This window comes from Anoplopoma fimbria, chromosome 3 (assembly GCF_027596085.1).
Source record: "Anoplopoma fimbria isolate UVic2021 breed Golden Eagle Sablefish chromosome 3, Afim_UVic_2022, whole genome shotgun sequence".
Lineage (NCBI taxonomy): Eukaryota > Metazoa > Chordata > Actinopteri > Perciformes > Anoplopomatidae > Anoplopoma > Anoplopoma fimbria.
This window is the reverse complement of record NC_072451.1, coordinates 4,788,987-4,802,067: the sequence shown is the minus strand read 5'-3', so window position 1 is coordinate 4,802,067 and position 13,081 is coordinate 4,788,987. Positions and strand designations below refer to the sequence as shown.

General features: G+C 42.4%; 1 protein-coding gene across 1 annotated transcript; it reads left to right on the top strand.

The window, feature by feature from the left end:
* The first annotated feature begins 2,044 nt into the window (after positions 1–2,044).
* Positions 2,045–8,637, top strand: LOC129088628 (junctional cadherin 5-associated protein). Its single transcript, XM_054595967.1, has 4 exons — positions 2,045–2,370; positions 4,545–5,096; positions 5,139–8,440; positions 8,603–8,637. Exons 1-4 carry the CDS (start codon positions 2,045–2,047, stop codon positions 8,635–8,637), a joined length of 4,215 nt encoding a protein of 1,404 aa, XP_054451942.1.
* The last annotated feature ends 4,444 nt before the right edge of the window (positions 8,638–13,081 follow it).

Genomic DNA, 13,081 nt, shown 5'->3' with positions numbered 1-13,081 from the left:
GCTGATGTTTGCAAAGCTTTTGATCACCGTGTTAGTGTTTTATAAGCCATCCGCTGTCATCTCCAGGCAGGACAGACTGTTATAGCCACTAATTAATATATCAGACAGGGAGGGCTGCTGCTGCATTCACATACACACAAAAACACACACAAACAGCAGAGGAACAATTCACATACAAACTTAAGTCATAAAACAGTTCTTGTTGCATTATGTTTGGACAAACAATTCTGATATTAAATTATTTGTTTAAGTACTTTTCAACATAAAACTCTCAAACATTTCTGAGTTTCCACTTCTAAATGAGGATTTTCTGCTTTTCTGTGGTCATTTATGATTGATAACAGATTATCTTTCAGTTTTGGAAAGTTGGTTGAACAAAGCAAGCTATTTGATGACATTCTCTTGGGCTTTGGGAAATTGCGACGGCATTTTTCACTACTTTCTGACCCCTCACAGACCAAACAAATAATCGGTAAACTATCAATAATCAGATTAATCGGTGACATTAACTTACTTGCAGTGGTAGTTATATTAACAATACAGTGCTGACAATTAGATGTAGACTCAGTGACTACGGTCTGAGAGAAGTGTGGAAAACAGATTTACATGTATTTCCTGTATGTCCACGCCTGGTGTGGTGGCCTGTAAAGTTTTGGTTTATAAAGTCACATATTAAATAAATAAATAAGATATGATGTACCCGTCATAATGTACTTGTACAGAGATGATAAATTGTCATTAAGATGAATTAAATGGTGAATATATAGATTTCTAGAAAGTAAGGATCATCTCACAATATGACTTGAACCAACTAACTAATTAAGATTCATTTTATATGTTTTTTGTTTTTTTTTACTTTCATTCCAGATGTTTTGCACTGCAAGTTAGTCTAAATGTATTTTTTTAATCAGGAGCTGAATCACTTTAATTACATGTAATAAATGTACCATATTTCTTTCCTGATGCCATTACGAGAGAAGAAATACTGTCAATTTAGGAACTTACACCATGTATGGTGACACAGCACAGCGACGAGGGGCAGTATATATTATGTGCAGTAATTGATATGGAATATTTAATTTCCCCGTGTCTGTTGCCATGCAGAAGGGTTGCAGCTGTATAATGTTACCAGGAGGGCAGATATATGATGCAAACTCTACTGGAGGAGATCGCACACAGACTCTTCTCTTTACATCATGTTGGAGAATTTAGTGTAGCTTTTATTAGGTGTTTTCACTATTGGTGGAAGCACATCAATGTCCACGTGCATAAGATTGGTGCAGCTGTCCGAATGCTGCTGAGTGTCTGGGGAACAATAACCGTGATTGTAATTACTGATGACTAATGTTCCACTGAGAAACTGCTTCTATTAAAGGTTAAATGACAATTTTTGACTGTACTTTATCCAAGACAAAGGGTAGCGACATCTTTATTTAGAGAGAGGTTTAATGGATGGGAACTCTTAATTTAGCAAATGTTATATGAGGCTACGCAATAGTTTTGGACAGTTTGGAAAGATTATAAAAAATGTCTTCGGGAGGAAGGAAGGGTGTGGCTAAATTTGAAAGACAATCCATGTTCAGGAAAGTAATCTGGACTAAAACAGATGGGCTCTTAAATTCTGCAGTGTGCACGTTTAAAAAACTGAAGTTGTTCATTTCAGATTCAACCTTGGAGACACAGTAATGTCTGCACAAATGACTGTGCGGTGTTAAGCACATGTTCATGTTTAATTTAGGGCAAGATTCACTGCGCTTTCAACATAGCCCATCCTGGGAAAAAACGCCTTAACACATCTGGAGAGGCAGCACAAACATCTGTATTTTCTGACATCTGCTCGCATGTTGAAAATGACTCGCTCCTCTATCTAAGTGCACGCTGAAATAATCTGTTCACAAGTTATCTCTTCCCTCCCCTTGTCCTCCCCCTCAGTGATGGCCTCTGCTGAGCAGCCGTGCTCCAGCTTCCACCAGCAGCACTGCGCATAAGGCGGCAACACACCCACCTTTGCCCTCCTGCCCAGAAGTGAGAGAGAGACGCCACCATGTACAGTGTGGAGGACCTCCTCATTTCGCACGGATATAAATTGCCCAAGAGCGGCCCTCCGTCTGCCACGCCTTATGACAAGCGCCCCGCTGATTGCCAGCGTGAACTTGTGGACAACAGGGCTGGCCGGGGGACGCTGAACGGGTACGAGGCGGACCGGGGGGCATCTATCACGGGCATCTATGGCAGCAGGCAGGCACTGCTGAAGGGCTACCCCGCCACGGACAACGAGAGCGGGGAAAGGATCCAGAGGAGAAAAGAACTCGGCATCGGTATCCTAGGTGACGCTCAGCCCTTGGGTGATTCTCTCGCCACAGATAGTGGGTGAGTGATTCTTTTTTTTTTCCCTCTCTTTTGCAATCCCCCCACACCCTTTACCTTCCTTTCTCTTCCCCTTACCCCCACCCCTTCTCACTGGGGCCCTTCGGTATTGCATGCAAACTGAGTCTGCACTGCGCAGGTTTTTTTTTTTTTTTTTTTTTTCCTTCTCCTCCTCTTCCCTTTCCCCTCCTTCCAGAGCTGCAGAACACTCTGGCTGCAGCAGCCCTACTGACATATCTTATGCTGGTATATGAGGAATCATGAAAGGTGCCTTTGCATTGGTTTTGAGGTGTTTACATGCATGCACGGAGAGGTGGCTTGCATCTCTGCGGAGCCCAACCCGAGCGCTGGGATCGTCTCTGCAGCCTCCAGACAGGCAGATGTAAACAGCAGCACTAGACAGCGAGCAAACTGAGGAGGACTGAACATGCCTCAAGACAGGCGCGTAATCACTCCACTATAAACACTCGCACACCGAATCCCGCCCAGCACGTGCTCTGTGATGTAAGCATGTTGCTGGGCAAGTGTGCTCCCCTCAGCCATACAGTAGCATATGCTGCTGAGGATGATCCATTGACTTTGCTGCTTAAATGAATGAGTACAGTGACTAACACAGCGATTTAGAGCAGTGCAGGTATGAGACCGCGCTCTGGGAAAAAAGGTTCTCTTTTATTTTTTATTAGACATTCAAACTTATATTGTAATATGTATTTATGATATATTTTATGTATAGATTTGGATTTGCTAACAGGAAATCATAACCACATTATGTGGTTGTATCATGTGTATCAACTAGCCTGAGAAAATACAATTATTGATTTATTATTTCATTTGAAAGACGTGATGGTTACATTTGAATTTCAGCGAGGATTTCAAACCCACACTCCCTCGTTCCTCTGTAACTGACTGTCATCAGGGTTGCTTAAAAAACATGGTTGGATGTGACGGATGACCTATTCCTGGATATCACAGTGTTTCTCCTGCTTTGTTCAGCAGTGCATTTCCACCACACCAAGACAATTACCACAACTGCTTGGGAAAATTTCCAAATTTTAATAACAATATAACAAAATGACCCCCTTTTGAACACAAAGAAGTGAAGCTCTGTTTTTATAGACTCAGTCTGTTATGATTTTGTGTGCTTTTTCTAAGATTACTGCGTTTGGCAGTGCAATATGCATTCCAGCCATATCCTGCACCTAAGAGATATATTTGGAACCATAACCAGAATTATCTCCAGGCGGCACTGCTTTATCACACTACAGTGGAACCACTGGTTTGAGCTTGCCAACAGTCCCTCGTCCTACACTTGCCATTTTATGTTACGTTCAGCAAAGCATTTTAAAATTGATATTAAAGCTTGTGATATATAATATATACATGTTAAAATGTAGGGCTTCCTCTGTAAAGGATTTTCTCCTTTATTGGAGAACATACAGACTGCTTTAAAAGTTTATTGTTTATCGGTAGGTCACACTGTATTTCCTAAAAGGGCAAAAATTGGTCTTGATAATTGAGTTATAGGATCAGTTAATCAGAGGGAATTTTTTTTTTTGTCAGATCAGGTTATGGGATGTTTTTTGCTCAGACTTTCTCTAATAGCCAAAGTGGCTGTCCAGATGACCAGCTTCCAAGATAAGGTCAGCACAATTTAAAATGCAGATCATATTGCAGTAGCATCACAATTTCATGGTTTCTTCAAGGGACTTGTGAGCCGCTGACTTAAGCACTTCTGTCTCATATGTGCTGGCTCTCCTTGATTAAGTTGCGTTGGAAAGACAATACTGCCAAAGCAAAAATACATGCTTGAGACTGACATGGACACAATTATCAAATCTAAAATAGGGTGTTGTTATTTTCCTATATCATCATAGAAAGTGTTAGACTATTTATATAATATGCAATATACATTTAGATTAATTTAGTTTTTGTCTATTGCAAACACATTTTAGAATAGATGTTTCAATAGTGCCTTTTTATAGTTTCTTTTAAACGATGGAATACCAGCAAACTGTCAATCATGAAAAGACACTCTTCTTTTTTTATACCTAATGACTGTGAATGACTCATCTTGCAACTTCTGTAACTACAGCCAGAAAATGTTATCAACTGTTTTGCAAGTGTCAACCTAGACACTTTGGATTTCTTATTCACACTGAACTTTTCTGTCTTTACAGGTTCTACGATGTTCCCAGTTTGACTTATTCAGAGCCGCTGAGCCATGACGAGAGGGATGTTTCCTACTGGCGGAGGCGAGGTCAGGACTTCAGCATCCTCCTGGACTATGCTGATGGCAGGGAGCTGAGGGCCTCTGCTGGCGCATGGAGGCCACAGGCCCTGATTGCGGCAGAGGAACACAGAGCCGAGAGGCAGGCGCAGCAGCTATGGGAGGACATTTCCTGGCTAAGGGACCTGGACGCAGCACCCGGTCAGCTAAGGGTGACTGGGGAGAGGAAGTGCCAGAGCCTCGGTACAGAGGAGTGGAGGCCTGCTGTGGGCCTGGGAAGGCAGCTGTCGGATGGGGACGGGGACAGGTGGGCTCAGGACCAGTACCGCCTGAGGACACCCGAGGGTTTTTTTCACCCAAGAACTAAAGCAAAGTCTCAGTCTCTCCCCAGAGTTTTGTCACCCGATGGAATTGCCAGCAGAGAGCTCATTCCCTCCAGGCCGAGCCTACCTGATAGACAACAGAGGATAAGCAGCACTGTCTTCTCTGGACCCTATAGTAGGTATATCTATAGTGGTGCTGTTGTCAGGGACCGGTGGGGTAGGAATGCAGGGCCAAGCAGCCATGTTGCACTTTTACCAAAGCCCAGGTTCAGCAGGCCTTTAAAGCCTCCGTCATATGAGATTCACCAGCAGACTAGGGGTAGCGCAGAAATGCTTGCTATAGACCAGGGTGCCAAACAAAAAGAGAGGCCTATCTACTATCCAAGGGGTGGGGAGCTGAGACAAGACTATTTCGCACAACACTCCCTCACTGGAATGGAGCCCCCAGGCTACATCCCACCCCCATCTTACAGAAGAGGCCCACCCCCAAGAGCAGTTTCAATCAACCGAAATGAAATGGCAAACCTAAGATGGAGGGCGGAAACGCTGCAGATGCCCCACTCAGATCCTGGAAGGTGGTTTTACAGACAGGCAGGTTCATGGCTGGAACATTACGGAGAACGTGCAGCGTCTTATAGGAAACAGTTACATTCTGGACACGAAGAACAACCAGGTCATGCCCGTCAATTACCCGCTGAAGACCCAAGAGTGAAGCAAATCTCAGGAGGGGCTAGCGGAAATTCTCTCACTGACTCAGACAAGATTCGTAACATCAACAAAGAGATTCTGCCCGCTAAGATTTTAGGACAATCTACACATGATAGTGCCTTTCCTCCCCAACAGGGGTCAGCTCTCAATACCGACACCCGCAAAACAGCTCTCACTGACAGCGACAGCAGTATTCGATGGTCCAACAGGGGTTTAAACAAAAAAAGTGAAAGTGTAGGGCCTGAACAAAACCGTAGTCAGTTTTTTCCTTCATCTATTCTGGGTAAACCACCACCTCCCCCATGCAAGCCGGCCGACCAGGGTGTCTCTGAAACTGTGACTGAAGTAAAAAAGGTGGAACAACCTGAACCACCAGAGAAAGACAAATCCAAGAATCTAAAAAAGAGACTTAGTGAGACAATTTTTTGTTTAGTGTCTGTACCTGTTACTCCGCAGCTCACTGGGACAATCCGTGATCAGAATAACAACAATGAGAAGTCACCAGACCCAGCGGACAGTCCTAGTGACAACAAAACTGGCCATCTAACAAACCAAAGTCTCCAAAGCACATCTTCAGCTGAAGCTGAGCTGCAAGCACTAACTGGTAGCATAGCGAGCAGCAAAACAAGCAGTCGAGCGAGCAGCAAAATGTTTAAAAGAGTACCCTGTAGACCCCCTAAGATAAACCATTACAAGGAGATGAAACTGTCGGGAACCTGGCCTGCAAACCAGTATAGAGACCAGGAGACACAAACTAGCCCAGAGATCCAAAAACCTGACTCTGAAAACAAGGAAGCACAACAAGAACCTGTCCCTCCTGGCACTGAAGTCCCTCCTGACGGCAGCGGTGCAGTGGGCACTGCCTTCAGCTTTCCTATAAAGGGTGTGAAGAGCCTGAAATTGTCGAGCAACAGCGCCTTCTCCCTGACCGCCACCTTCTCCAACCAGCTGAACAAGAGCACAGCTCAGCAGCCAGCAGTACCACCCTCAGGAAATGTGGAGGAGACCAAACCAGCAGCAAATAGTGCGCAGGAGCCATTTGAGCAGTTACTGCTGAAACCGGCCAGCCAGCGTCCATGGGATGCTGTGAAAGAGCTGGAGACCATCAAAAAAGAAGTCCAGGATCAACAGCAGCAGAGCAGCAAACAGCCCAGTGTTGACAAGTGCATAGAGGACCTTAACGAGGCCTACAAAGACATCTTGGAGCTTGGCACTGCCAGCAATAAAGTCCCAAATGGTTCTGTTCAAATCCCCGAGCGTATCAAAATCCGATTGACATCAGAACCTCTCAACAAACCCAGCAGCCTTAGGCGCAGTGCAGTCAGCTGGTCTGTTGACCCAGAATACAGGGAAGTCAAGAGCGCCTTCTCCAGGCCCGCCACAAAGTCCGTAACCTTCAGCAAGCAGCTTAGGGAGGAGCTCCCAGTCCCACCTCGGGAGACAGGTTTCAGAGAATACAGGGTTGTTACACATCTTTCGCGCAGACGGAGCAACGACGGCAGGACAGTGAAACTAGACCTGCCAGATGAGCCTATCGAGACACCACTTTGTGACTTCAGTCCAACAACGAACACCGCAGCAGCTGAGGTGCCGTGGGCAGATAGGCAGCCAATGCAGGACGCCTCTACGCTCACTAGTCCTCCTGATTATGAGGACATATGCCAGACTTTGCGTCCCTCTAGAGACCCGGCGGATGTCAATAAAGCGTCCGCAGGCAATTTTAAACCTAATGACGCAGATACTCTTCAAGATCTCAGTGCTGAATCAGAGGAGGAGTGCCCTATTTGTAAGAGGGAGCTTGAGAATCAGATGAGACAGGGCCCGTTGCCTCCACTTCACGAGGAGAACAGCTCGGACAGCTCGACCAATCAAAATGGCAGTCCACCACAACGCGCTGCTTTAGAAAGTCCAGCAGAAGATACAAAAACAGAGGAGCCAAATGAGTCAAGTTTGAATCAGTCAGGGTCTGACCTGTGTGCTGAAACAAGGGAGCAGCATTCAATGACACAGGAAAATGTGGGAGGGGGTGACAAAAAAGACAATGCTCAGGCAGAAAACTTGGATGGTTTGTGTGCAGGTAATCCTGCTGAGAGCAGCCCTGCAAATGGAGCTACAGAAGACAGCGCATCAACATTATTAGCAACTGATGCGCCAGCAGACAACCACGTCACAAGGGAACAGGGTGCTAGTGAAACAGCAACTAAGGAAGTAGAATTAGGAGAGAAGGAAGCCATTACAGGAGAAACACCTGCGGGCGATGCAGACAAACAGACAGCTGAAGTGAAAAGTGAGTGTGAGGGACAAGACAGTGCACTGCCTGATGACAAGCAGGAGCAAGAAAAGAAGCCATTTGCTGCTCCAGAGCATAGAGTTGGTCTGCGGACTCATCTAGGGCGAGACCACCCAGGGTTACCGGAGTTTCCGCCAGATAGACTGCCACTCTCGGTTCCCCCAAACCTAGACCGCAGGCTGTCCCTTAGCTTAGAGGGGGAGAGGAGGAGCAAGGGTCCCGCCCACCGAATGGAAGCGCTGCAGACCAAGCTGGCTGTTTCTCCGGGCCGCGTGGCAGTTGAGCGCTTCGGCCGGATGAGGGAGGTGGACGTTATGTATCGCGTGAGGCGCCTCAGCATTAGGAGTACTGACTCTGGGGAGGGGGAGGCAGAGGCAGAGGGGGAGGGCAAGGACGAACAAGAGGAGGAGCCCCACCCTGCTCCTCAGGGAGACGAGGAGAACGTTCAAGATCAAGAGGTCACCGATTCACAGCAGGTCTCTAAGGAGACAGTGTTGCCAGATGAGGAGGAGTCATCTCTCTCAGGTAAGATAAGAACATTAGAGGAAATTAAACTTGAAAAATGAAGTAGCCAAATTTAGAGGACTATCTGGACAGCTTTACAAATGAACCCACATTTTGAAATTATCAAGGGTAACATTAAGAGAAAAAAACATTTATTTCCCTTGCTGTTCTTGGTCCACACAGATTCAGAGGACTATCAAACCAAAAGAGACAAATAGCAATGCAGATATTTAAAATATTTGTTCAATGCAGCGTATGATTTCAGTGTCCCTATCCACAGATTTATTATGCATGCTTCAGGACGACTGCAGACTAAACGATGAGTGAATATCCATTTGAATGCTGACAGTTGTGTCTGTAAAACTAACTATGTTTGTAGGTATTAATAGGAAATGATAAGCATATGGCTTATTAGAAACTGAGTAATTGGATGCCACATGGGTCATTTTGACCAAAATTGTGCTTTAGGTTTTAGACATCAAATTGTGTTAAGACTGATGAGGGAAACATTATTTATTTAGCATTTTTATCATACTTTATGGACATTTTTTTATGATTGGGAAAACGTAAATTTAGAATAAAGGTTAGAGTCTCATGTAAGTTAGGGAGCACAAATATTTTTAAGAATATAAGGCTGCAAGTTGTCAAAATTGAGGAGTATGTCAATGGGCCTTGCTGTTAAAGACATCTCCACAAGATGGTGTCAGTGCCCAGAGATAGTACAGGCCTTCCACCCTCCTCAGTGAATTCAAATCCATTAAACATATCACTGACATTTATGTCACTTGAGTAAACAGAATAAATGTAAAACACTTTGCACCGTACTTTGGTTTAGTTCCTTTTGATGAGTATTATAATACATTACCAGATACAGGTACAAATACACTTTTTGTGAATGAATATTGTTCTTCTTTACGTCCCAGAACCCCATGATCCCAGCCAAGTGGAGACAGTGTAGAAAGACTGCGTCCGTCATCTCCATCTGAGGTTTTTAGCTCCAACACTGTGACCTGGCTGCCTACTAGAATGCCTTCATCTCATCTTGACACTGAAATGGCCTTCTTGTCCGACAAGAGCATTGTGTACACCCTCACCCTCGGCGCTGCGTTGACTACTAAGAGTGCTGTTCCACTGCCAAAGGGAGGTGCCCCTTTAACTTGTGGGGGCAACTTCTACTTCGAATCCCTCCCCAGCCTTCCCAAACTGACTCCCCACAACCCCATCCGACCTCCATCCCCAAGCCCATCCTCTTATAGGGTTTCTACTAGTTAGTCTTCTTGTAGCGGCTTGTCCTTTCTATTCTATCCTCCCTATGCTTTTTCTCATTGGCAGACATTATGCAATTCTGTCGTGCATACTAGAAACTTCAAAAATGTCCATAGTGAAAACAGTCGAGACATTTTTTGCATACTTAACGAATCAGTTTGTTTACGGGCGAGCTGTTAAGGATATGAATGTAAGCGTTTATGTTTAACCTAACGTAGACTTAGAAAGGGTTATTGTCACAAACCTGTTCTGTTGCATTTAAACTACACCAAAATAAACTGCGTATCTGATTGTCGTGGTGAGGCGACGCCTGTTTTAGAACTGGACATCACTGTCTCTGGCTCAAGAACTGTTTTGATTTTCAGATGAGATCAATCAGCCTTTCTTTTTTTTAAATTTGAACAACATTGTGCCCTTTTTCATTGCTTTTGTACACACTGCAACCATAACCCATAGAGCTCTTCAATGAAGAGTGACTCTGCACCACATGACATGATAGACCAGTGACCTATTATACGTTACATTGGTTCTACGCTGGAGAGGAAGAGTTGCCTTCCTTAACCAGATGTGTGTTAGTCCTCTGATCAATCGGATGTATAGCTCCCATTTCCAGGTAATTTCAGGAAGCAATAAAGGCACGGATTGAGTTCAAGTGGTGTTTGGCGAATTTGGCTAACTTAAAAGATGGATATAGGGATATTGAACAAAAAAAAAAAAAAAAAGAGATAGGTAGAGCAATATTGTTGTGCAAACAGCTCAGTGGCGTAGTGGAGCTACCTGTAGGAATCATTGTCAGGAGTTTTAATGTGAACGTGTCATTCAAATCATATTACAGGGATACGGAATCGTGTCAGGGTATATGGGCGCTTAACGGGGTGGGTGCTTTACTTCATCATATATATCTATGTTCATACATCTGTATCGCAAAAAGACGACATTTCACGGAAAATTTATTTTTGTTATCATCGAATTGTTAATCAGTTTGCATAATGTACAAAATAAAGTATATTTTAAATATTTTAAGAGATATTTTGTATTTAACCATGAAATTTTATTTCTCCACACTTAGATCAAGCTGAAAGTATCATATGTCTGTATAGTATCATACTGAGAGTATACATAATTTTCTAGTGCTTTAAAATCTAACAGAGTGCTATAAGAAGGGATGGCCCTGTGGTGTGCCTTGATCACACGGTTCGGTTTCGGTGAGTGATAGGGTTCATCATTGCCAGTGTTGATGTGGTGGAAACTTTTTGATTGTGCCATTATTTCCTATTTGATAGTGCTTTTTCATACGCTAACAGAGTCAATGTTGGACGCTCTTTGTGATATTCGATACATCAATCCATCTCAGCTGTATTTCCTATGTTGGTGGTCAGACATGACCTGTGTCTTATTTTTGTCTTTGTATGTCTTCCAATTCAAATCATGTATTGTTCTGTTGTTGGTTCCTCTAAACATTTTTAGAAATAAAATTGGTAATTTTCTTTCTTTTCCTTCCTTCCACCCTCCTTTTCCGTCCTTTCTCTCCCTCCTCCTCCTAAATTCCTCCTTTCTTTCTTTGTTTATTTCATTCCGCAGCGTGTTCATTTTGTGTAAAATGTTCTGCCGTCCCTAACACTTATTGCACTAAAGTATACAATGCAGTATGCTAGTTTTGGCTAAAAACCACGAATTTGCAAAATAAAAACTACTAAAACTGATTTTTTTTAAAACAATACAAGGGATTTTTAAGAAATTTTAAATCATCACTCAAAACCTACTTAATGATAACAAAAATAATCTTGTGGATAAAAACAAATGTGCAGTTACGTGGTTTTTCCCACAACAGCAGCGCTGCATTGGTTTAATGTATCAACAGATTTGTAGTAAACCATCACTGTTTAATCACTCACCAAGTACCACTTAATTGTTATGTAGCATTTTACAGTTGTAGCATTTTATCAACTCAGTACTTTGTCTTAGTATTTCAAACATTTCTTGTAAATTTGGAATAATCATGTCGCCTTATTATGTGTGCATTACATTATACTCCAGGCAATGCCAAATATTAACCTACTAAGCACTGTTTCATACCTTAGGTTTTTACAAACAACTTACTGTTCTGCGATCCCTCTGGCTGGAGAGGTACAGTAGCATTGTGGATAGTTTCTGCTCTTCATGCCGTTTATCTGTAGGGAACATTGAATCAAAACTGTGAACTTCAAATAATACAAAAAGCATAATTTAAAATCGTACAGGATGAGATTCAGTGTTTCGAGAGAACTACATAGTCAGCTTCACAGGGAGGACAAGCTGGCACGCCCATAATTACTGACACATCTCATTTTCAATTCATTTTGCAGACTGAAAGGCTTAGCCTAGGTCTTGTGTGTAAACTGCCCCCGATGACATTAAAATAGCTATTTCAATACATACGCCCCCCCAATAATTGGCATGTCAGGTACACTTGAACATAGTGTCATTTGACTTTTTGTACTGCAGGTTATGTGCAACATGAAGTGATTATGCACACTTGTAATATTTTCTATTTTCATATGAGATTTAAGTGCTTTTTTGTACTCACTGACATCTTTTTTTCTTCCTTGCATGAAATGCAAGAGAGAGGAGGAAAAAAAATGTTTTTCATAAAGTATATTTGCATTTGGTACTCCAATAGTAAAACCAGTGGGCAAACATTATGTTTCATAATTTAATTTACAAAACTATGCCAAGTATTTAAAAGCTATTTTTAGAGTAAATCAAAAGAGAACTCATTCATTTCTTTTCCTTTAAGACATGCCTTTATCTTTGTATCTATAAATATGAGCATAATCCATAGTCATATGATTGTGCTACTGTTGTATGATACTGCAGTCTGATTCATAAATAAACTCTTTGCATGAAAGTTGTGTCTGTGATCAATTGGGGACATTTACAAGATTTGTTTCATGCTCTGTATTAGGTTACTGGGGGAAATAATACTTTTGTTGTTCTTTGTAGATATTATGAAAATACAGAATGTAATCTCTCAAATATAAATATTTTATACATGGTTTAATTTATATTTACGTATCTCAAATTAGCCAAAGTTTATGTCAAACAACCCACTATGGGATGGAGAATGATTAGGTATGTAGCCATATATCATAAAATACAGCCTACTGTTATATAGACGTTATGGAGCTATAACTGCATCATAGTTCATTTAACGTTGGTGATGAAAACAAGGCTATAAAAACACCTGTTGCAACAACAAATGATTATCAGTTCTATATAAATTATATATTATCAAACCTTCAGCCACATCATTTATTTATTGACATGTATGTAAACACACATGTTACACAGTTACATTAATTTAACATTGTTGAAATTATGACTTAATGAGTTAATATACGCTAATTTAATTAAGTA